The 25,196-nt window shown below is 42.0% G+C and overlaps 1 protein-coding gene across 1 annotated transcript in view; it reads right to left on the bottom strand.

Moving 5' to 3' along the window:
* ATP6AP2 (ATPase H+ transporting accessory protein 2) overlaps positions 1–20,393 on the bottom strand; it is a 34,978-nt gene extending 14,585 nt beyond the window's left edge. Inside the window, exons 1-6 of the mRNA XM_063450110.1 lie at positions 20,247–20,393; positions 11,162–11,289; positions 9,197–9,325; positions 8,321–8,416; positions 7,217–7,354; positions 6,700–6,753 (exon numbers count right to left, since the gene is read on the bottom strand). Coding sequence (XP_063306180.1) covers positions 6,700–6,753; positions 7,217–7,354; positions 8,321–8,416; positions 9,197–9,325; positions 11,162–11,289; positions 20,247–20,280 — 579 coding nt within the window. The 5' untranslated portion in view covers positions 20,281–20,393. The remainder of the gene's footprint in view (positions 1–6,699; positions 6,754–7,216; positions 7,355–8,320; positions 8,417–9,196; positions 9,326–11,161; positions 11,290–20,246) is intronic.
* Positions 20,394–25,196: the final 4,803 nt, after the last annotated feature.

Here is a 25,196-nt window from a genome sequence, read left to right as displayed (position 1 = left end):
CTCCTACTCCCTAAAGAAGTGGCCGTTTTGAAGGTAAAGGCCCATGGGAAATTGGATACAGATGAAGCAAAGGGCAACCATTTGGCTGATCAGACTGCTAAGCTAGCAGCCAGGGATCTGCAGGAAGTGGATGAAGAAGTGTCCGGACAAGAAGAAGAAGAAGTCCCTATTTTTGCTCTGCAAACTCTTCCTACTGATTTGCGAATTTTGCGAGAACAGCAAGCTGCAGTCACTCCTGAAGAAATCCAGAAATGGAAAAAGAAAGGAGCTGTCCAAAAGGACGGAGTATATTACAACAACTTCAAATTTTGTCTTCCAAAAAATTTATATCCAGCAGTTGTCCAATGGGCACATGGGCCTGCACACCTGTCAAAGGAATTGATGGCCGCCCTCATACAGAAGTATTATGAAGCACCCGGAATCACAACATTGATCAGCAGCTTCTGTAAGGCCTGTGTCATTTGTGCAAAATGCAATCCAGGAAGACCAATCAAGGTGCCTGCAAAACACCTGGCAAAGCCCATGTACCCCTTCCAGCGAATTCAAATTGACCACATCCAAATGCCCAAGAGTGGGCCCCATGAATATGCACTAGTCATAGTGGACATGTTCTCAGGATGGCCAGAGGCCTACCCAGTGGCCAATATCACTGCAAAAACAACCGCAAGACGCCTACTTACAGAGATAGTATGTAGGTTCGGACTCCCAGAAGTCATTGAAAGTGATCAAGGCCCAGCCTTTACAGCAACAGTGACTAAAGAAATTTGGACTGCTCTAGGGGTGACCCTAGCCTTCCACACCCCTTACCACCCACAAAGTAGTGGTAAAGTAGAGCGCATGAATGGCACTCTAAAAGCCAGAATGTTAAAAATGTCACAAGAAACGAAAATGCCCTGGCCAGAAAGCCTGTCAATAGCTTTATTTAGTGTTAGGCACACACCTAGAGGGAAGCATTCACTGTCCCCATATGAGATTCTATTTGGGACAGCACCCAAACTAGGTTGTTATTATCCGCAGCAGTTACAGCTCCAATCAGATGTTTTAGTAGATTATGTAACTGAACTTGCAAGTGCCTTGAACAAAATACATGCCCAAGTTTTCTCTTCAATTCCAGATCCCGAATTGGATACAGGTACCCATAACCTGCTTCCCGGAGATTGGGTTCTGGTCAAGAAGTTTGTGCGGAAAAATACCCTGGAACCAAGATTTGACGGTCCATTCCAAGTTCTCCTGATTACCGCAACCTCCGTCAAACTGGCCGGTAGGCCAAATTGGATCCACGCTTCCCACTGCAAGAAATCTCCAGCCCCCGAGGAAGCAGATACCGCACAAGCATGTACCTCCGGTACACCTTCTCCTTAATTAGCCTCATAAAGGCCCAACAAGTAGCCATCACCAAAGATATTAGTGGGTATACCTTCTGGTACAATTCATCGTGCACCCATGTGGCTACTTACACCTTTGACTATTATGATATTGTAGAATGCACGTTCCCCACATCACAAATCCAGAGTATCTACAGAGATATCCCTCATTCAAAAGACCCATATGTTTGTGTAGTTGACAAGCAATGGGGGCACAATTGTAACCATTGGGGGGCGGCGGGATGGAATGCCGGGCCTGCCTGGGGTTACAAACCAAAAAGTGCCTTATCTAAAGTAGATGATCAAGGTAGATCCCTTCTCCAGAGAATGACTTTGAGAAAGCCTGGGGGGGGTACACCAATGAAATTAATCCTTAACATTGAGCATCCAAGCCCAACGGATGCAGACCAGTATGTGATGGGAATGTATTGGAAAAAGGGTTCCTACCGTAAATTAGGGCATTTCTTCCTAAAAGATATGTGCAACTCTTCTGAGTGGCAAGGGGCCACCCATATGGTCCCTAACCCATTAAAACCTCATATCCAGACCTTTCAAGACATGATGGCCATTGCTAACCCCACCTTTGAAGATACCATGGCCGCTGAAACAGGTTTTAATGATGTAAATTTATGGTTAGAATGGATGAAATATAATGCTAATAAGCATAATAAGACTGCATGCTATGTGTGTGGCGGTGCCCGGCCTCACCTGGGTACTGTGCCTTTAATCCTGCCAGTAGATGTAGAGGAATGTGTTTTAAGCCTTTTTGCCTATCACTATGATTTTAACAGGTCCATATGTATTGCATGGACAAAGGAGTATCCTCTCCTAACAAAGGATGTCAAACCCCCAGATGGTATTACCGTGTATAAAGGTAATTACACTTGTTATGCTAATTATGATGGAATTGGTAAATTCTTGGGTAACTTCTCTAAGGGGTATTGTGCTACCTACAGAAGTGTCTCTATGAACTTGTTGCAGTTTCACACCAGGTCATTAGGGGATATCTACTGGTTGTGTGGGGATTTACAGCTAAGATCCAGAATGGACAAGGAGTGGTGGGGGGAGTGTACTTTGGCTAAAGCCATTATGCCTATACATATCATCTCTGACACACACCTCGTCACCCATGAGTCCAGGCACACTAAGGTTAAGCGTGACGCCCCAGTGAAAGGAAGTTTTGATCCTCATGTGTATATTGATGCCATTGGAGTGCCTAGGGGGGTGCCCAATGAGTTTAAAGCAAGAGATTAAGTTGCTGCAGGATTTGAATCACTTTTTGCCATAGTTACCACAAACAAGAATTTAAATTGGATAAATTACATTTATTATAATCAACAGCGTTTTGTTAATTATACCAGAGACGCCCTCCAGGGATTGGCCGAACAGTTGCAGGCCACATCCCAAATGGCTTTCCAGAATAGAATGGCCCTAGATATGATCTTAGCCGAAAAAGGAGGGGTTTGTAAAATTTTGCCCGACACCATGACATGTTGTACCTATATCCCAGAAAACACAGGCCCTAATGGTAAAGTTACATTAGCCATAGAGAAATTAAATGACCTGTCTGAAGAGTTAAAAAGGAATTCTGGGATAAAAGATCCCTGGGAAAGATGGTTTGGTTGGATGACAGGATGGCAAAAGGCTTTAATGCATATTGGTATGGCTATACTAATTTTTCTTTTTATCTTTGCTCTTCTCTTTTGTTGTATCCTCCCATGTCTGAGAAAATCCCTCATGAAGACTGTTGACCAAGCGGCACCCACTTTCACCCATCTCGAAGTTGATGACCAAGATTTCCAAGACATCAACTCACCCTGTCTGCCGCTGCAAACAATCCCTTTTGTTGATAAAGTGCAGGAATTCTAGGAAGGGACTAGCTTAGGGACAGCATCTGTCAGTGAATGGTAAAGGCCCCGTGTGGAGAAGTGGTGGGTTAGCTGCCATGGGACACCCATGGGTGTGAAGTGTTCGAGAGCCATACTGACGGATGAGTTAGCCTATCAGGGTCAGATCTAGGGACAGTCTTGCACTTTGCATTAACACCTAGCTAGCGGCCACAGGGTTTCTGTGCCTTTGGGTTAACACGTCTTCCTGGTACTAACTTAATAAAGTTTTATCTCTTAGAATCTAACATTTCATAGGGGGGACTGATGTGGGATTATTAAAAATCCTTATTGTACTTGTATTGAATTATTGCACTAACTCCATTTTAACTTTATACTGTGACAATCCTCCATTTTGTCCTCCTAACCTGACTTCTTCAATCCTCCATTTTGTCCTCATAACCTAACTTGTTCATTTTAAAACTACCTTACATGACAGAATTTCCCAGCACATCTAATACAATAGACAAAGACTGTATTTTCTATAAAGACATGATTAACACAGGAATTGCTGACTTTTCCTTAAACTTGCAACATAGTATAATTTGAAGGCCATGAGAACACTGTAGTAATGAAATGTTCTATTCATAAGAGACCTTGCACCTGGCCACGAGGCCTGAGATCACCGACCGTGTAAAATGACGCTCAAGACCCCCTTGTCCCCACCCGTGTCCAGAACAATCCTACCACTTGGTGGGTGGACACGGGACTAACCACTTAGTTTTTGAGCCAATTAATAATATTGATAGGTGGACACTAATCCCGACACTTAACAATTAATCCAATTAATGATGTTTATTTGCTGATATTCTAATAATCAATGATGACGTAAAATGTCTCTTAAAAGGGCCTGCGCGTCCGCTTTTTAATCACTTGCCAATAAATTTTCTCGAAGTTATTTTAACCTGAACCTTGTGTGTCAGACTTAATTACTTCAGCGTATATACGCAATTTAATTTTATTGATTTGGACAGGAACAGATAGACATTTAAACATTTTGGTTTACTGCTAAAAAGTACCATAACACTCCCATAGTGGTCCTTATACCCCCCCTCCCTCCCATAGTGGTCCTTATCCCCCCCCCCTCCCTCCCATAGTGGTCCTTATCCCCCCCCCTCCCTCCCATAGTGGTCCTTATCCCCCCCCTCCCTCCCATAGTGGTCCTTATCCCCCCCCTCCCTCCCATAGTGGTCCTTATCCCCCCCCCTCCCTCCCATAGTGGTCCTTATCCCCCCCCCTCCCTCCCATAGTGGTCCTTATCCCCCCCCCTCCCTCCCATAGTGGTCCTTATCCCCCCCCCTCCCTCCCATAGTGGTCCTTATCCCCCCCCCTCCCTCCCATAGTGGTCCTTATCCCCCCCCCTCCCTCCCATAGTGGTCCTTATCCCCCCCCTCCCTCCCATAGTGGTCCTTATACCCCCCCCTCCCTCCCATAGTGGTCCTTATACCCCCCCCCTCCCTCCCATAGTGGTCCTTATACCCCCCCCCTCCCTCCCATAGTGGTCCTTATACCCCCCCTCCCTCCCATAGTGGTCCTTATACCCCCCCCTCCCTCCCATAGCGGTCCTTATACCCCCCTCCCTCCCATAGCGGTCCTTATACCCCCCTCCCTCCCATAGTGGTCCTTATACCCCCCTCCCTCCCATAGTGGTCCTTAACCCACCCCCACCCTCCCATAGTGGTCCTTATCCCCCCCCCCTCCCTCCCATAGTGGTCCTTATCCCCCCCCCCTCCCTCCCATAGTGGTCCTTATCCCCCCCCCCTCCCTCCCATAGTGGTCCTTATCCCCCCCCCCCTCCCTCCCATAGTGGTCCTTATCCCCCCCCCTCCCTCCCATAGTGGTCCTTATCCCCCCCCTCCCTCCCATAGTGGTCCTTATCCCCCCCCCTCCCTCCCATAGTGGTCCTTATCCCCCCCCCTCCCTCCCATAGTGGTCCTTAACCCCTCCCCCCCTCCCTCCCATAGTGGTCCTTATACCCCCCCTCCCTCCCATAGTGGTCCTTATACCCCCCCTCCCTCCCATAGCGGCCCTTATACCCCCCTCCCTCCCATAGTGGTCCTTAACCCACCCCCACCCTCCCATAGTGGTCCTTATCCCCCCCCCCCTCCCATAGTGGTCCTTATCCCCCCCTCCCTCCCATAGTGGTCCTTATCCCCCCCTCCCTCCCATAGTGGTCCTTATCCCCCCCTCCCTCCCATAGTGGTCCTTATCCCCCCCTCCCTCCCATAGTGGTCCTTATCCCCCCCTCCCTCCCATAGTGGTCCTTATACCCCCCCTCCCTCCCATAGCGGTCCTTATCCTCCCCCCTCCCTCCCATAGTGGTCCTTATCCTCCCCCCTCCCTCCCATAGTGGTCCTTATCCTCCCCCCTCCCTCCCATAGTGGTCCTTATCCCCCCCCTCCCTCCCATAGTGGTCCTTATCCCCCCCCCCCCCTCCCTCCCATAGTGGTCCTTATCCCCCCCCTCCCTCCCATAGTGGTCCTTATCCCCCCCCCCCCCTCCCTCCCATAGTGGTCCTTATCCCCCCCCCCCCTCCCTCCCATAGTGGTCCTTATCCCCCCCCCCCTCCCTCCCATAGTGGTCCTTATACCCCCCCTCCCTCCCATAGTGGTCCTTATACCCCCCCTCCCTCCCATAGTGGTCCTTATACCCCCCCTCCCTCCCATAGTGGTCCTTATACCCCCCCCCCTCCCTCCCATAGTGGTCCTTAACCCACCCCCACCCTCCCATAGTGGTCCTTATACCCCCCCCCCCCTCCCATAGTGGTCCTTATACCCCCCCCCCCTCCCATAGTGGTCCTTATACCCCTTTTTTTTGTTATTATTAATTTTTTTTTTATTCTTATTATTTTTTTATTCTTATTTCTTATTTTATTTATATATTTTTTTTTTCGTCCCCCCTCCCTGCTTGATATATGGCAGGGAGGGGGGCTCTCCTTCCCTGGTGGTCCAGTGGCAGTTCAGTGGGGGGGAGAGGGGGGCTGGCAGAGCTGTAACTTACCTGTTCTGCAGCACCTGTCAGCTCAGAACAGGTAAGTTACAGCTCTGCCAGCCCCCTCTCCCCCCAGTCTGTATTATGGCAATGCAAATTGCCATAATACAGACCTTGACTCGAGTATAAGCCGAGTTGGGGTTTTTCAGCCCAAAAAATGGGCTGAAAAACTCGGCTTATACTCGAGTATATACGGTACATCACAAGCCACTTCGACCAAGGCATAGCCAGAGCACATATTGCAAAGAGGAGGAGAAATAGAAATGATTTTAATTCTCCTCTGCTCAGTATGCTTTCTCTAGGAGGATTGCCATGTGTAAAGGGCTTACACTAATGACTGACATGGAGTGAAGTTTTGGCACACAACTGTAGGATAAAATGGTGTTTATTTCTACATTTTATTTTGCACACATATCCACGTATTAAATATAGGGGATCATAAACAATACTTGACTCACCAAAGCAGGTATATCTTGCAGAACTTGCAATTCTGAAAGGAACAGACGGTCAGTCTGCAAAAAGTAAAAATATTTTATTTATTTTTTAAATTATGTATACATAAAATTAAAAAATAAAATGTAAACATATGAATATGAATTCGTTTAGTAGAATTTTAGCATCAAATGAACAACACACTTGAGATAATATATTAGACATAGCAGAATATGTGGTAGCTTACTAAAACATGACAAATTCCTGGATCAGAGAACTAAGGGTCTTAAAATGTCAATTTAGTATTTTCTATAGAAAGAGAAGGCTTCCTAAGAACGGCAATGGAATACTGATGAAAGTAGAAGTAGCCTCACAAACAAAAATGTTCTTTTAATACAGTAAACAATCCCAGATCTGAAGGCCACCATATAAAAATATATATATGAATTCCCCCCTCAGATATAACCAGCTATAAGATTGATCAAGGGTGTTGAAAACTGACCACTTTGAATATTTAAATTTCCAATTGTCATGTCAGCTCACCTCATCATTTCGGTACAAAGAGTTGACAGGTAGTGATGCAAGGATGGAATTGTCCTGTTCCAAGCTGCTTCTTAGTTGTCTTAATGTGACCGGAAGGTCCTCAAATACTGTATTAGCCTTACCAACCATGTATACTCTCTGTGGGGAAAACATGTATTTAAGAAATTGGTCACAAAAAGACTGCAATAGACAGCCAATGCAATTTTTAAATTGTGCAAGACTCAGCCAAATATTTTTTTTTCCCCCATAACTTTCACTGATTGCCTTGCAAATTATCTAAGCATGAACAGCAACAATGTTTGCACTGCTGGGTTTCTAATCCAAATAATGAGGTTCTCAGTTTCCTCTTCTTTGGCAGACAAATTACTTTAATTTTAAGGGGCACCTGAATTACAAAAATAGAAAGGGTAGTCAAATGTTTGCAGCCACATTTGCATCACCATGGGTACTTATAATAAAAAAAAAAAACCTAAAAAAAAAAACCCAACCAAACAGCCACTGAATGGAACTTAAAGGGAAACTAGTGTGCCGGAAAACCAAACTTGTTTTCCTGGCACTATAGCTATCTCTCTCCTCGCAGGCTTACCACCGCATTATACAATACTTTCCTATGGGGTTTGGGTGACAATGGACGTCCCCATGAATAGCGTGAGGACGCCCAGCATCAGCCCGGAAGTCCTTCTAGAGGTTGTCTGGTAGACAGCCACTAGAGGTGGAGATAACCCTGAAAGGTAATTATTGCAGTTTATTAAAAACTGAAATAATTACCTTTGCAGGGTTAAGGGACCGGGGACCAGCTGAAGTGGTCTGGATGCCTATAGTGTCTCTTTAAGGACAGCTTTTTCAGACAAATTACTTGGATAATAAAGACCTTGAAGGTCAAAATGTTGTCATGCACATGATGGTGCAATAAACTGCTTTTCTTTGAACGCAGTGAGTGCCTGAGGTTTTTCTTTTCTATATATTATATGTATGGGTTGTCCTGGCCGTTGCTCAGTAAAGCACCCTGTTCTGTGGGTGATTGCAACCCCTCTGAGTTTTTGTATCTAAAATTACTTGAATCACATATAATCATATTTTAGTGACAAAGAATGCTCCACTTACCTCATCTATTGGAGCCAACTGTAAGACAACAGGCATTTCCTCTGAGAATAGTAAATGTATGGAGTTCACCACACTGTCAACACTGTAAGGTACAGCCTTTAGAGGAAAAAAAATAAAATGAAAATAGGCGAGATTTCAGCATTAGCAAACCTAAATGTACATCCTTTTCAACCAGCAGTTGTGTCAGTTTTATATAGTGAGGCTGAATTGCAAATGCATTGTTAGAGATAAGCCCTGATGAGAAAATTCAGACCTTCTATTACATATCCTGCATTAAATGTAAGCTTTAACTATTGACAATAATCCTCCACACCACAATGTAAGTATCTATAAATCTCTTTATTCAGCGATGACATATGACATCTTCAGGTCTTTAAAGTCCTATAGAGGTTATAGGTAGAATATGTTTTTGACTATCAAGGTCTAAAGTCTGAGATTGTGATAGTCCTGAGTAATATTAATGGTCCAGGTATTGCAATTGTTCCCATATGAACATAATCGGGAAATGCCTTAATCCTAGGTAGCTAGCATGTCTTGAAGACACAGATAACCAATTTATAGACCACCATTGACAGTTACAGGGTTATGTACAAAAGAGAGAATTGAATTTCAAATTTAAAGTCAAAATAGTCAAAACTAAAAAAATTCTCTAAGTCAGCTATGCTCTCAGTTCAGCGACTCTGGCCTTAAATTTGAAATTCAGTTAGAATTTTCACTTTAGTGAATAACCCAGGGAAAGGTTGAACGTTATTTTGTTTGTGGTCACATCAATTTCACCGTAACATATCTATTATGGACAGCCTTTAATTCGGTGAAAAAGTTCAATTTATGTTTTTAAATATAGTAGAAAGCAGCAGACACTGTACTCATACTCACATTTTCTATAGGATATGAAATCCCATTTTCTGTAAGAGGAAGTTTGTTTGTACCAGTTACAGTCACCAAGACAGTTGCACGTGGGCACTGAAAGAGATTGCCAGCTCCTAACCCAGGCCAAGATAGATCCTGTTAAAATATACCAAGATACATGTATTTCACACACAGCTAAATTCTGTCACACATCTCAAACATGTATTCCTGACCCTACAGTGTTAAAACCACCATCTAGCCCCCCTGCACCCTTGCATCCCTAAATATAGTAAAATATTACTTGCATTCAAGTCTGCATCTGCTGGTTTTGCCCCTCTCTGCCTCCTGTCTGCTGACATCATCAGAAGTGGTGGTCTGAACCAATCACAATGCCTCCCCACAGGATTGGCTGAGACGGTCACGGAGGCAGATCATGGGCAGAGCCAGCCCCTGTCAAGTCAAACACAGCCCTGGCTAATCAGCATTTTATCACAGAGATTAATTGAATCAAGTTCAGTGTCTGCATTCAGAGGGTGAAGACACTGAGTAACAGTGCTGCTCACTGTGCAGCACTGCCCCAGGAAGCACCTCTAGCAGCCATCTGAGGAGTGACCAATTGAGTTATCACTAGGCTGTAATGTAAACACTGCATTTTCTCTGAAAAAGCCTGATGAGAATGATTATACTCACCAGAACAAATGCAATAAACTGTAGTTGTACTGGTGACTATAGTGTCACTTTAACAAAATTCACCATATAAAATGAAGCCTACATATTTACTACCTGCAATAGCACAATGCACAAACAAAATGCCGTAACCTATAATTTTTACAGTTATCCTTTATACCTGGCTAAATGTCTTACGCAATAGCTTACTGGCCAGTCCTAAAAGTTACTCTCCAATATAAACACCTGTGACATGCATTTTAGCTTTTATTCACTTTTTTTTTTTTTTTAACAGTCGTAAAGGAACACTATAGGATCAGGAACACAAACGTATTCCCGACCCTGTAGTGTTAAAACACTATCTAGCCCCCCTAAATAAATATAGTAAAATCTTACCTTTATTCCAGTTTACTGCCTCTGCCCTTGACCTGCCTCCTTGGCTGGCATCAAACGTGCTGACCTGAGCCAATCACAATGCTTTCCCATAGGAAAGCATTAGATTGGCTGAAATTGTCAAGGAGGTAGGGCAGGGAGCAGAGCCAAATGCCACCCTGGCAAATCAGCATCTTCTCATAGAGATGTATTGAATCAATGCATCTCTATGGGGAAAGTACAGTGTTTCCATGCAGAGGGTGGAGTCACTGTGCAGCACTGCCCCAGGAAGCACCTTTAGTAGCCATCTGAGGAGTAAATACTACATTTTCGCGAAAAACAAACAAACAAAAAAAAAAAAAAGTGTTTACTGCAGAATGTCTGCAGTTACTGACTATAGTCACCAGAACAACTACATTAAGATGTAGTTGTGTCAATATGTGTGAATGTTTAAATGTTTGTGTGTAGTGGCATGATTTGGTGTGTGAATGAAAACTTGCACTGCTCTACCCTTTCCCTCCCAGTCGCCATTCCCCCATCTTCCTGTTAATAGTTTTGCTCTCACGAGGCCATCTATAAACTAGGTTTTTAATCTGTGCGAACACGAAAAGTACTTCTTGCGTGTGTTCAGCATAAGATGTTCGCTGCTTGACTTCCTACAATGCCAATAAACCGCTTTGGTGTGGCTGACAAGTCACTTTAGGAAAAGTCACAGTGGTACCAAACCTTTCTGTAAGAAAAGAATGGCAAGTTCGGAGTGGCTGTGCATGAAGTCACTGGAAGGGGTTCTGGCCTCAATGTCCCTGTAGGTTACTCTTCTAGCCAGTGAAAAAAATGTCACACTAGGGCTTAATTTACACCTTCCATTGTGTTATTCTCCTATTCTTGTAGATTTTAGATATGATTAAAACACTCATAATGACAAAATATGCAATATAAAGGTTGAAACCTAACCTCTTCCACTGAAAATCCCATTGATAGAGCAATCACATCTGGAATGCGGTCTCCGGGAACTGGCCAGTTTCCTTCTTGAAAGATTTGGTACTGGGGTGATTTCAAAACGGTGAAATCAGCAGCTACAGCTATAAAAGAAAAATAAATCATATTAACAATAGAATCACAACTACTTAATAAATTCCTATAAGTAGAATACATACACACCAGCACACTAATTCTACAAGAATTAGAATTGTGCTCTAAAACGTTTCACAACTGTAACATTTATAAGACCTAAAATGCCACTTAATCCCAAGTAAACAAGTACCAAACATGTCCAAGTCTACACATTTGTTTCTAAAGCAGATCACATTTTAGTAATGCATTCTCAGATACAACATGCACTAATGTTTAATGCAAAAAGGTTTCTAAATGATTTCATGTAATCTGACTACTATTAGAGAACATGAGACATTACTGCTGAAGAAAGACATCTAGTGGGACATCTCCCCAAGACATCAGTTATTTAACTTTCCATCCATCCAGCTGATATTCAGTGCTTTCGGCTATGGTTGCATACATATACAACAATAAGGAAACAATGGCTGGTAAGCTCTAATTCAGAGGACTTTCACACCTTGCTGTCTTAACTCCTTAACCTTACGCCCTGTGATGTCTGCTAATCGTGAACTTACTCTATCATGGCGGCCTGGATAGGAGCATAACAATAGTGCCTGAAATTCCAGGCTCTGGCTTTCTGTATCTGTCTTTCTTTCTTTTACTACTGGCCTTTTAATTTGATAACGGTTTCCTTGCTTGGATGGCCGTGGGTTGGCATTTTACTTTGTATTATTTTGATACTGACTGCTCTAAATGGTTTCTTTTGTATAGTATTTTTTTCCCTGAAAACCTAAAATTCTGATTTACAAAAAAATAAGAATGAACCTACAGGTAGTTAATTAAGAACAGTTATTAGGGCACAACTGCCTTGCTTAAAAGATCACACTTTAAGCCCCAAAACAACTACTATATATACTCCTCTATAAGTGGATCTGGTGTACAAGTCGAGTACAGACTTGTGTATAAGTCAAGGGTACGACTTTTGAATGGAATTGTTCCCCTTCGGTTCGGTTACCAAACAGACTGTGTGGTCCCCCTGGATAACACCTCGTAATCACCAACCACCCCTGACTGTTAACCGCAAACAAGCATTCCCTTGGCTGGCCGGCATTCGTATATACGAACGCACGTGTTAGTCTCCTGAACACAGGCAGCGGTACATGAATCTCTGAGTCGGCTACGCAAGCCTGTTAACCCCGCTGAAACTTGTACCCCTGCCCGTTCGACTTCCCGACCAAGAGAACAGAGTTTAGGAGTCGACATTGCCCCGCATTCGACTCCCAAATGCCGTACAGAATTCTATGGAAACTGGCACTGACCCGTGGATAAGTCGACTCTGCATTTTAAAATGAAGTTTAAGATAGGGATTGACCGATATTGATTTTTTAGAGCCGATACCGATAATCTGTGAACTTTCAGGCCGATAGCCGATAACTTGACGATATTCTGTACATTTACCATTTTGAAAAAAGAAACTATTTCGAACGGTAAATGCACAAAATATACATGCCACATGTAGTGGATGAAGTGTATTTAGACAGGGGAGCTGTGTGTGTAGTGAATGCAGTGAGTGTTTGTGTAGCGTGTATGTATAGTGAATGCAGTGAGTGTTTGTGTAGCGTGTATGTATAGTGAATGCAGTGAGTGTTTGTGTAGCGTATGCAGTGAGTGTTTGTGTAGCGTGTATGTATAGTGAATGCAGTGAGTGTTTGTGTAGCGTGTATGTATAGTGAATGCAGTGAGTGTTTGTGTAGCGTGTATGTATAGTGAATGCAGTGAGTGTTTGTGTAGCGTGTATGTATAGTGAATGCAGTGAGTGTTTGTGTAGCGTGTATGTATAGTGAATGCAGTGAGTGTTTGTGTAGCGTGTATGTATAGTGAATGCAGTGAGTGTTTGTGTAGCGTGTATGTATAGTGAATGCAGTGAGTGTTTGTGTAGCGTGTATGTATAGTGAATGCAGTGAGTGTTTGTGTAGCGTGTATGTATAGTGAATGCAGTGAGTGTTTGTGTAGCGTGTATATATAGTGAATGCAGTGAGTGTTTGTGTAGCGTGTATATATAGTGAATGCAGTGAGTGTTTGTGTAGCGTGTATATATAGTGAATGCAGTGAGTGTGTGTAGCGTGTATATATAGTGAATGCAGTGAGTGTTTGTGTAGCGTGTATATATAGTGAATGCAGTGAGTGTTTGTGTAGCGTGTATATATAGTGAATGCAGTGAGTGTGTGTAGCGTGTATAGTGAATGCAGAGAGTGTGTTTGTGTAGTGTGTATAGTGAATGCAGAGTGTGTGTTTGTGTAGTGTGTATAGTGAATGCAGAGTGTGTGTTTGTGTAGTGTGTATAGTGAATGCAGAGTGTGTGTGTAGTGTGTATATAATGCAGTGTGTGTGTGTAGTGTGTATATAATGCAGTGTGTGTGTGTAGTGTGTATATAATGCAGTGTGTGTGTGTATATAATGCAGTGTGTATATAATGCAGTGTGTGTATATAATGCAGTGTGTGTTTATAATGCAGTGTGTGTTTATAATGCAGTGTGTGTTTATAATGCAGTGTGTGTTTATAATGCAGTGTGTGTTTATAATGCAGTGTGTGTTTATAATGCAGTGTGTGTTTATAATGCAGTGTGTGTTTATAATGCAGTGTGTGTTTATAATGCAGTGTGTGTTTATAATGCAGTGTGTGTTTATAATGCAGTGTGTGTAGTGTGTATATAATGCAGTGTGTGTGTGTGTTTGTGGAGTGTGTGTGTAGTGTGTATATAATGCAGTGTGTGTGTTTGTGTAGTGTGTATATAATGCAGTGTGTGTTTGTGTATATAATGCAGTGTCTATATAATGCAGTGTGTGTTTGTGTAGTGTGTATATAACGCAGTGTGTTTGTGTAGTGTGTATATAATGCAGTGTGTATATAATGCAGTGTGTGTATATATAATGCAGTGTGTGTGTAGTATGTATGTAATGCAGTTTGTGTGTGTGTGTGTGTGTGTATGGTGTGTATGTATGTAATGCAGTGTGTGTATGTATGTATTTAATGCAGTTTGTGTGTGTTTGTGTAGTGTGTATATAATGCAGTGTGTGTGTGTATGTATGGTGTGTATGTATGTAATGCAGTGTGTGTGTGTGTGTGTGTGTGTGTATGTATGGTGTGTATGTATGTAATGCAGTGTGTGTGTGTGTGTGTGTGTATGTATGTAATGCAGTTTGTGTGTGTGTGTATGTATGTATTTAATGCAGTTTGTGTGTGTGTGTGTTTGTGTAGTGTGTATGTAATGCAGTGTGTGTGTGTGTGTTTGTGTAGTGATGTAATTTGTGTAAAATGGGGGGGGGGGGATTTTTTTATATTAATTATTTTTTTTTTTATATTTAAATGGTGTTTTTATTTGTTTTGTTTAGTCCCCCCTCCCTGCTTCTTACCAGGGAGGAGGGATATAGTATTCCCTGGTGATCTGGTGGCAGCAAGCGCTGACTTACCTTGCCAGCAGCTCCTCCAGGTCCCCAACGTAAATCTCGCGGCCCTTAGTGCCGCGCGGAGCGTTGCCATGGTAACCCGTGGCAACGCTCTCCGGCCGCGTATCTCGCGAGATTTAGACATGGAGCTGCAGGAGCTGCGGGCAAGGTAAGAAACAGTTTCCTGCCGGCCCCCCCAGGACCGCCAAACTTGTAATGAGCCTGGCGGTCCTAGGAGGCATTATCGGCAATATCGGTATCTATATTGGCCGATACCGATATTGCTGAAAATACCGGATATAGGCAAAAACGATAATCGGTCGATCCCTAGTTTAAGACAAAAATTTCTCGACTTATACACGAGTATATACAGTACATATTAATGTAGTGATTTTGGTGCATAGAAGCTGCCTCTTTTGTTTGGCAAAGGGATACACTACCAAGCACAGTAAATATGAAACGCTTTTATCTCCGAAGCACTGCACGGGATTAATAGTAAAATTATTTAGGTTTTGTTTATGAATAAATGAGAGTCCCATTAGTCTAATGAAAAAAAAAAAGAAAAAAAAAATCACACACACAAACACTACAATTTAAAAATAAAAATTATTGCAGGATTAGATCAATCTTAGACTACATTTCATAAATACTTAACATTAGCTTGAGAATTCACAACAGGTAATATATACATATTGCTAAATTCATGTCACAAAGGCTATTAGGTGGTCTATGCGGGAAAGCAACTTTAATATTGGAAAGAAAGATTTGGGAAATTAAATAAAAGCTGTGGATCTAAACTGACCAAGAAAAGAAATGAAATGCTAAATTGTTTAGGCTCTGTACTGGCCTAAACCCTAAACAATTTAGCAATCTTAAAAAAGGACCAAATTGGGAACCATAATAACTTAATCTAAATTAAGTAGTTATGGTGCCAGGAGATCCCTGGCTCACCTTTAGGGGTTAAACCGACAGTTGAACCCAAAAAGTCTGTACGTTTCTTTTCAAGGCAGTTTTTTTTTTGAATGGTCAGCCACTGATTGGTTGAGAGCTCAAGCTGACCGCTCTCAGTTAATCTGCAGTTCTGCTGCCCAAGCCTGCCAGAATTAGAGCAAACAGAAGGACAGGGAGATCTGGCGCTGGTACACATACTTTTTGTTAAACCGTTTGAGAAAGCTTTACTTCTTAATTGTGAGCCAGTGTCAGGGACCTCCTTGCACCATAACAACTTGATATTGTCATGGTGCCTGGAGCATTCCTTTAATTCCACAGTACTTTTTACATACATACATATACACGAGATAGAGATAGAGATAGATATATTCGCCAATATTGTAAAACTTTCACATCTAATCCCGGATGTTATGTTAAACGATGTTTGTGTTCACTGCTCACACTTGCCAACCCGTTTACCAGATACCATTGTTAGCACAAATAGACCGTTGTTGGTAGTAAATAGTGAGATTTACAGGCAACATGTAATTTTAAACATAACACGATCAACATTCTAATCATATCATCTCTAAATAAAAACAACCCACCAAAAAAAAACCCCAAAAAAACAAAACAGGGGGGTTGAGAACTAGCATGAAATTAAGCTTACAATAGGAACATTTAATTAGAAAGTTCATTTAATTAGAAAAAAAAATGAAATTATTACAGGCACAAAACTGGGTAAACTATGATGACGAACACACACTTTACATTTGTTTTTTGTTTTTTTTTAGAAATACCTACTTCAACGTGAACTAAAACTAAATAAATGGAGTGTTAAAGAACGGCCAGAGCCTAGGGAGTTGGTGTGAAGAGGACAGACAACAGACGCTTCATATGCATTTAAACCCCTTAACAAAATAAATTTAAAAAAAACAAACAAACAAAAACACACCTTTAAAAAGGGTAGTAAATCCAGTGTGAAAATATACTTTAGGAGTCTACTGTAAATGTCACAACTTGCATCTACTCAAACAAAAGCCTTGCATGTAGATATTGACTGAAAAAATACTTTGAAAAAAGTATCACAAGATTCCATTCAAAACGTAAAGAAACCCCAAACAGTAACATATAATAAACAGATTGAGGTAAACCTGCACATAGTTGTTAACTGTTGGCTCATACTGGATCTAGTTGGGCTGTGGACAATCAAACAGGATAAAACCATTTCAACCAGATTGCTCAGTACAAGTGCCCTTGAAAAGCCTAAACCAAACTTTACTGTAAACAGTGCCTTTGAAAGTCATGCCATTATTGAATAACCACAACATCCAGAGAGTTATTCGTGAATAGCTTCCACTGGTTCTCTTAAATTTATCACCACTGGAAAGAGTGGGGGGATGTGGGGGCAAGATTGGAAGTTATAACCAAGAAAGTACATTAATGTGGTTATTTTCAGAGTTTCTGTAATTTAAACTATGAAAAAAAAAATTAGGGACATGAAAAGATGCGTTCCCAACACCATTATATAACAGAACCTTGATTCATTGACCATGAACAGGCACAATTGCACCAATGATAATACATATTATATAAACACACACGTATGTATGTGAACATATTCCATGGTCTGTGAGCAGTCCTTACTTCTGCCTTGAGCAAGCACTCAAAAGCAAATTAGGAAGAGCACCCTACTTTTCTGAAATAGGAAATGACACATCCAGTTAACCCTAAAGCACTTCAGCAATCTTGGAGTGTTGCTTTAAAACTTTTTATGCAGTATTTGGGTGGTCAGGATAATGACATTTCAAGTTTTTTAAAACTGATCAGGGAAAAGTAAAAAAAATATTTTAAAAAATGTATGTATAAATTAATTTTAATTACAACTGCCATCATTACTATATTGATTAGTAACTTTTCTCAAGCGAAACCTATGGGCTCTGAGAAAGTTTTGTGGACAGAGGGCGTATTCATTAATAAGACTGCTCAAGGTTGAAAGATGAACTGGCATTTCTCTGTAAGTTACACCATTGAATTAAAGGGACATTCCAGGCACCAAAACAACTTCATCTAAATTTGTTATGGTGCCAGGAGGCTCCCGGATAAATTTACCTCAAGATGTTAAACCATTCTCTAACGATTTAACCCCAAAACTGCCTCCAGCAGCAAAGTCCACCGCCCCCCTGGCAGCATCTGGTTTCTGAATTTTCTGGTTCAGGAAGTGCGGAGTGCCGCTGATTGTCTGAGAGCGATCAGTTGACACTCTCAGCCAATCAGTGACTCCCTATTCACAAAACTGGCTTGAAAAGAAACTTACCTTTTTAAAGTCAGTTTTGTGAGTGGCTTTTGTGAATGGCATGTGCATTTGCGACCCCGTATTGAGCGACATTGTAGGAGGCAGAGCCGCAACCTAGCGCCAAGGGACATTGGCGCTTAGATCAGGTAAATAAAGGGTTTTTAACCCTTCATTTACAGCAGTTTGGGGGGTGCAAGGGAGGAGGGAGGCTGAGGGAGCTATAGTGCCAGGAATACAGCTTTAAAAAATCATGTATAACTTGGGTTTAATTAAAATATTATTCTTCAGAACTCTTCAGAAGCTCTAACGATAAGAAACTAAAATCAGCAGAGTTCAAAGAAACATTTTTACTATTTTGTATACTAGAGAAATGCAATATGCTTTTCAGAGGGGTTATAGCAACAATATATTAAGTAAAAGCTCTTAAAACTGAACAAATAAAATGTATAGCAAAAGGAATATCACAAAAGTGTAACAAGCACAGAAAGAAACAGGAGAGTAATCACATGACTACTGACAAGGGCCATTCAACACACAGACTGAGATAGAGTAAAAAATGAGCTTGAATTATAACATTTTTGATAGGTTTTGATCACTCATTAGACCACCAAATCCAACTACGGCATTCTATACTCAACACCACAACGTCATATCTTCACAGAGTTAGTAACTAAATAAGGAATCACAAATGACAAGGTAATACAAAAAAAAAATTAATAAAACTGCACTTTAGTCAATTGTCTGTTCTCCGGCATTTAATTGACAACGCCATTAAGGAGTGTAATGGTGAGTGTACATCCATATAAAAATATAAGCAAATTACATACATGCTGTTCCTGGTGCAGGTACACAAATACGTCTATAATATTTTAGTGAAGTGGTCATTTGATATTTTTGTGGGTATATTATAGTTTGTTAGTTGAATTAATTACTCCAATCTGGCACCTTATTAACAAATGATACTATGAAAATTACTGCTGTAATTATGCATGGGAGATGTAAGATTAATGTGCCATAACTGTCTAAGGTTCTGGGAACTAAATGGTTGTCAATGGTTAGAAGGCAAGTACAATCCTTTGTGACCTTGAGAAGCTCACGGGACTAAGATAATGACCCAAAACAATAACACTGGTTATAGGGACTGTTTTGTTAATACTGAAACAAGAGAGTGCTAAACTCAGATAACCCTTGCTTATCTAATTATACTCTACCATGTGTTGTCTGCTAAGCAAGCACATAGATAAGAGGGTCTTATTTAGCAATATAAAAAGAATAAGTCAAAAAGTTCAAAGAAAAAAAAGCATCTAACCTAAATCCATATTAGGATTTTTCATTAAACAGAGAATTCTCAAGAATTCACTGTGAATTCCAAATTTAAGGCAAAAAAAAAAAAATAAAACACCAAAGAGGAAAAGATCTCACCTGACAATTCTCACCTAAGTGAATTACTCTGCATGCAGGGCTAAAAATGTAATTACTACTCTACGACTCGTGCATACAAGTTATTCACCACTGCAAATCTGGAGGGTCCAAAACATTCATTAGGGCTGAATTTTCACTCCCCAACGGAGGGGGGGGATGTGGAAATGTTGAGCCCTTCTGCTTGTCTTCCTGGACTTCCTCTCTAGATTTCAGTCATCAACCCATCATGGATTTCATCACTTCCACATTTTTTTTTTCCCCTTTAGATAAAAAAATAAATAAATAAATCCCATCTTGAATATAATGACTTCCATTTACAGTTTCTTTGCGGTGCACACTAACATATCAAAGGGTCACCAGGCAGGATTGCTGGTCAGGTATAGGAGACTGTGTGTATATATATATATATATATATATATATATATACATATATATATATATATACACACACACACACACACACTATAGGAGACAGAGATATATATATATATATATATATATATATATATATATATATACACACACACACACACACACACACTGCAATTCTGTACCACACTATACAATGTGAAGTCATCATTAAATAAACATTAACCATGTATAAACATACTAAATATATGACTTGATCTAGTGGGACTGTGAAACATTGTGTTATTAAAGGAAGAATGATGGTTATTGAAAGGTGACCTGTGCCCATTATGGAGAAATCCAAATCCTACTTGTAACATTCTGTTATTGATATCCCAGGAACCCTGCAGCATGGATCACCCCATACACATTGGGTCTTAAAGGGACAGTACAGCCAGGTATCAATGATGGTGGAATTACAGCCAGCAATCAGTGGACTGTCGGTGATGGCTGACTATCCCCTCTCTCTGTCTGTATTACCTGCTATGAGAGCTGACAGCAGTACGTAGTACATTGTCCCGGTGCTCGCTCACAGACCCCGGCAAACGAAGAATGACTGACCGAACCAGCTCTGCACCGCCTGACAGAGCGAGGGGGAGGGGCACACGGAGGAGTCTTCCTGAAACAACAGGGAGTGACAGTCACGACAACCAATCAGAATGCTCAGACCTGCTCGAATCACGTGATCAGAACACGAACGGGAGGGGGAGAGATAGCCGTGTGATTGTCACATGACCTGGGCATCGCAGGGGGCGTGTCTGGTGCGGGGTTTGAGGAAATGGATGAAGAGAAATAAAATGGATGCTCTGGGTGCACTGCACGTTAACAGGGTGTACCTTTATACAGCCAGGAGGAGCAGACTGCCAACATTTTAAAGAATGCTAAAGTAATACACTATGACACAGCCTAGGTCAGGGTAGTCAACCTTCGGCACTCCAGGTGTTATGGACCACACCTCCCATGATGCTTTGTCAGCATTAAGGCTGTAAGAGCATTATGGGAGATGTAGTCCAAAATATTTGGAGTGCTGAAGGTTGACTACCCCTGCTCTAGGTTATCATGTTATTATTTGTATGGTTATGTCATGGTAAGGTATTATGTATGCCATGTAACCAATCGGAATAAAGCATGTATGAATTCAGAGCCCAAGGCCCGTCACACTCTGTATGTGGCTGGATTTGCTTTAGGCAGGCGCAGTGCTTACAGGCACCTCTATAGCACCGTCACCTACTTTGGATTGGAATTTCAAAGACGTAAGGGGTTTTATGGTGTTTTTAATATCGCCTCCGATCACTAATTACCTGTGGTGCTGGGTTTCCATTGGATAGACGTGTCCATGTGTTTTGGAGAACATTCCACATCCAGACCAAACCCGCAGCATTCATACCCTTCATCCAGGATTAAATTCTGGGAAAGTTCTCCAAATCACCTTTGCTTAAATGTAAGATACTTTGACTGTTAATCAGATCTCCCTGATGCCCCTGGAGCGTTTGTTTGACCATGAAACTGGATTTACTTACTCTTTTAGAGTGATTGCCGATTCCTCCGTGTCTTCTATCTAGGTGCTGCCATCTTCAGATATCTATGATGGCGGTGCCCAGAAATTGAATACCCTGCCCATAGCTGGGCGTGCGCGAACTGTGAGCAGCAGTGACGTGCCGCTACAGGACCTGACATGGCACTGGAGGGAGATGAATATACTGATTCTGGGCCAATGGCAAAATTGCAACAAAAACAGAGAATCTGAGAACGGGCAAAAGCTTAGAGAAACTCAGTAGCTTGCCCTCCGGTTACTCCCCACTCAAAAGATAAAAATGTTTTTGCCCCCTTGTGCCATTACAAAGAGAACCTTTACCATTTGTACATCAGACTAATCCCACCCACAAGGTAGTTCAGAACTGAAAAGCCTGCAAATCCTCTCAGCAACAGAGATACAGCAACCCCGGACAATCGTTTTCGGCCTTTTTTGGGCCTTGACAGTGAGGTGTAGCTGATAACCCTCTAGGCACAGTGAGCATGGGTCAATTTTTGGATTACCCTTTTAGCTTAGGGAGACCCCAAGCAAATGCATTGCAGCAAAAACAGAGAATATGAGAATACTCTAAGAACAATGGCAAAAGTGACAAAGGCCATGGAGCTTGACTGTGCTCCACCACTTGTCAGCCTGCTGGTTCTACATATCAAAAGGTAGTCCCTATTTTTCCTTATGAGGGGTGAAGTGTGGCAAACATGCAGGGGTTTAACACAAGTGACAGAAAAAACTGATTAAAAAAAGACGTGACAGAGCGCTTTAACAATTCTACCCAAGGAATTACCCTACTGTGCTTAGTCTCCTTTCTTATTTCACTGAGAAATCCAGCTTCTTCTGCAATCTGAAGGGCCTGGTTAAGTTGTCCAACCGTACTTAAACAGTTTGACATCTTACCGTGGGATGGCGTCTGGACACTACTGACAATAGTGGAAGCAAGCATGGTGTGAAATCTTTTTCACCATCTACAAAATGTGCACCTGAATTCAATGTAATGTAATGACAAATGTAATATAATGTATAATGTAATATAATACCTTTTCTCCCAAAGCAGACAAAACTTATTTTTAAAATGTTTTGTAGCATGTTAGATACAAGTTGTTGAGCCTATAAACATTTAGTTTAAAATATATTCAGGATTTTGGCAGCGGTTAAAGGAAAATTCCGGGCACCTTAAAAACTTTATTAGACTTAGGTTTTTATGGTGCCAAGACATCCCTGGACTGGCTTTTCTTTAGGGGTTATCCATTCATGAATGGTTTAACCCCCAAAGTCTTGAATCCAACAGTGTTTAGTTCTGCCATTCCGCTCCTCTCTCATTCTTGAAACAGAAGGCATTAGACATGCTCACTCAGTGGTGTATCCTGGTTTTGTGCTGCCCTAGGCAGGACAAAACTCAGGCGCCCCCCTCCCGCCCGCGCCACGCCCACCCAACCCTTCCCCCGCCACCCCCACCCAACCCTTCCCCCGCCTTCTAAATACACACACACACATTCGCTGACAGATACGCATACACTAGCTAACAGAAACACACACACTAACAGACACACACGCACTGACACGCACACTAACAGACACACACACTAACAGACACACACATACTAACAGACACACACAGACACTAACAGACACACACATACTAACAGACACACACAGACACTAACAGACACACACACACACTAACAGACACACACACTAACAGACACATACACACACACACTAACTGACATACATATACACACTAACAGACACGCACACTAACAGACACACACACACACTAACAGATACACACACACTAACAGACATACATACACACTAGCAGACACACACACACACACTAACAGATACACACACACTAACAGACATACATACACACACTAACAGACACACACACACACTAACAGACATACATACACACACTAACAGACATACATACACACACTAACAGACACACACACTAACAGACACACACACACATACATACACACACACACACACACTAACAGACACATACACACTAGCAGACACACACACACTAACAGACACACAAACACTAACAGACATACATACACACACTAACAGACACACACACACACTAACAGACATACACACACACTCACATTTTTAACACATATTTTTTTTTTAAATGTAACCCCCCCAGCAGCCTTACCTTTGGAAATGCTGGGGGGAGGGGGTTCTCTTCCTCCCTGGTGGTCCAGTGGCTGCTGGGCGGGCGGGCGGCAGGCTGGCGAGGGAGCACTTCCCCTGAGCTGTCTGCTCAGCTCCCTCGCACGTCGCAGAGTGAGGCTGGGAGCCGGAATATGACGTCATATTCCGGCTCCCAGCCTCACTCTGCGGCGCGCGAGGGAGCTGAGCAGACAGCTCAGAGGAAGTGCTCCCTCGCCGGCCGCCCACCAGTGCCGCCCGCCCAGCCTAGCAGCCCGCCGGCATGTCTGTTAGCCGCAAGGCTAATAAGACATTTGCCTTGGGCATTTGGGGGCGGCTTTTTTTGCCGCCCCCTGGAAAATGCCGCCCAAGGCAAATGCCTTGTTTGCCTCGCGGCTAATACGCCCCTGTGCTCACTGCTGATTGGCTGAGAGTGTCTTAACCAATTAGCAGCTCCCCATTCACAAAACAGCTTGAGGAAAGTATGTATTTTTCTCAAGCCATTTTTATGAATAAGGAGCTACTGATTGGCATTGTCTTAGCCAATCAGTGGCACCCCTGTCCAAAGTTTCCTTTTTACAAAATTGGAAGGAAAGGGGCAAACCTGGATACACGTTTGTGAATGGTTTAACCCCTAAAGGTAAGCTGGCGCCAGGGACATTCAGACTCTATAACAACTTAATTCAGATGAAATTGTTATGGTGCCAAGAAAGTTCATGTAAGTATCCCACTTCTGACCTGATGTGCTTTGTTGAGAATATTCTGAAAATTGCATTTGGAATACTGGAAGCAGCCCAATGTGCAGTGGGGGCATGCTAAACATAATAACCATTGCAGCTTATTGTAGTGGTTATGTTACCACCCCCTCAAATATAAAAAAAACCCTACTTACTCCCCTCACCCTAAAAATAGTGAGAGGGAAGCAATAAAACTAATACCTGTAAATAAAAAAAAACATACTTACCATTAGATGTTTTCTTTTTTCTAAAACCTTTTTTGTGCTCCAAAAAAGGCAGAATAAAAATCCATAATTCCCATCGAACTTATAAAATACCCCCCCCCCCCAAAAAAAAAAAAACTGAAAAAATAATAATCCATCTTTACCCAGCGATGGAAAAAGGAAAAAGACTTGTAAAAGCATTCCCACAACCTGCAATTTTACTCAGTGCGCTCTGATTGGTTGGTTTAAGTAAATCTCTTAAGTATTTGAGCTATCCAATGTGTCTCTTAAAGACACTTTTGGGTCAACTTTATTATTTAACAGGAACCTATAGAGAAACCTATTTTTTGCAGTTAGTTTAGGCATTGGGAGTTCAAGGAAATCAACTTTTAGGCCATCTCCTAATCTCCTTTACCACACAAATCTGGTTTTGAATGTGTTGATGCTCATAGTCCTGACAAAATACATACCAAACATACCACTCATTCATTCCATTTACAAAGCTAATGCAAATCATCTATTGCTCTTAGCTCAAGCCCTGCTGCCGCCACAGGAATAAAATATGTGGCAAGGAGGTTAACATCCCTTAGCAATAGTATTAATCTTTATTTCTGAACAAAAATGAAACATAGAATGTGACGGCAGATAAGAACCATTCGGCCCATCTAGTCTGCCCAATTTTCTAAATACTTTCATTAGTCCCTGGCCTTATCTAGTTAGGATAGCCTTATGCCTATCCCACGCATGCTTAAACTCCTTTACTGTGTTAACCAGTCCCACTTCAGCTGGAAGGCTA

This window comes from Pelobates fuscus, chromosome 1 (assembly GCF_036172605.1).
Source record: "Pelobates fuscus isolate aPelFus1 chromosome 1, aPelFus1.pri, whole genome shotgun sequence".
Classification (NCBI taxonomy): Eukaryota; Metazoa; Chordata; class Amphibia; order Anura; family Pelobatidae; genus Pelobates; species Pelobates fuscus.
Note: the sequence above shows the minus strand (reverse complement) of the source record. Positions and strands in the feature narration are given on the sequence as shown.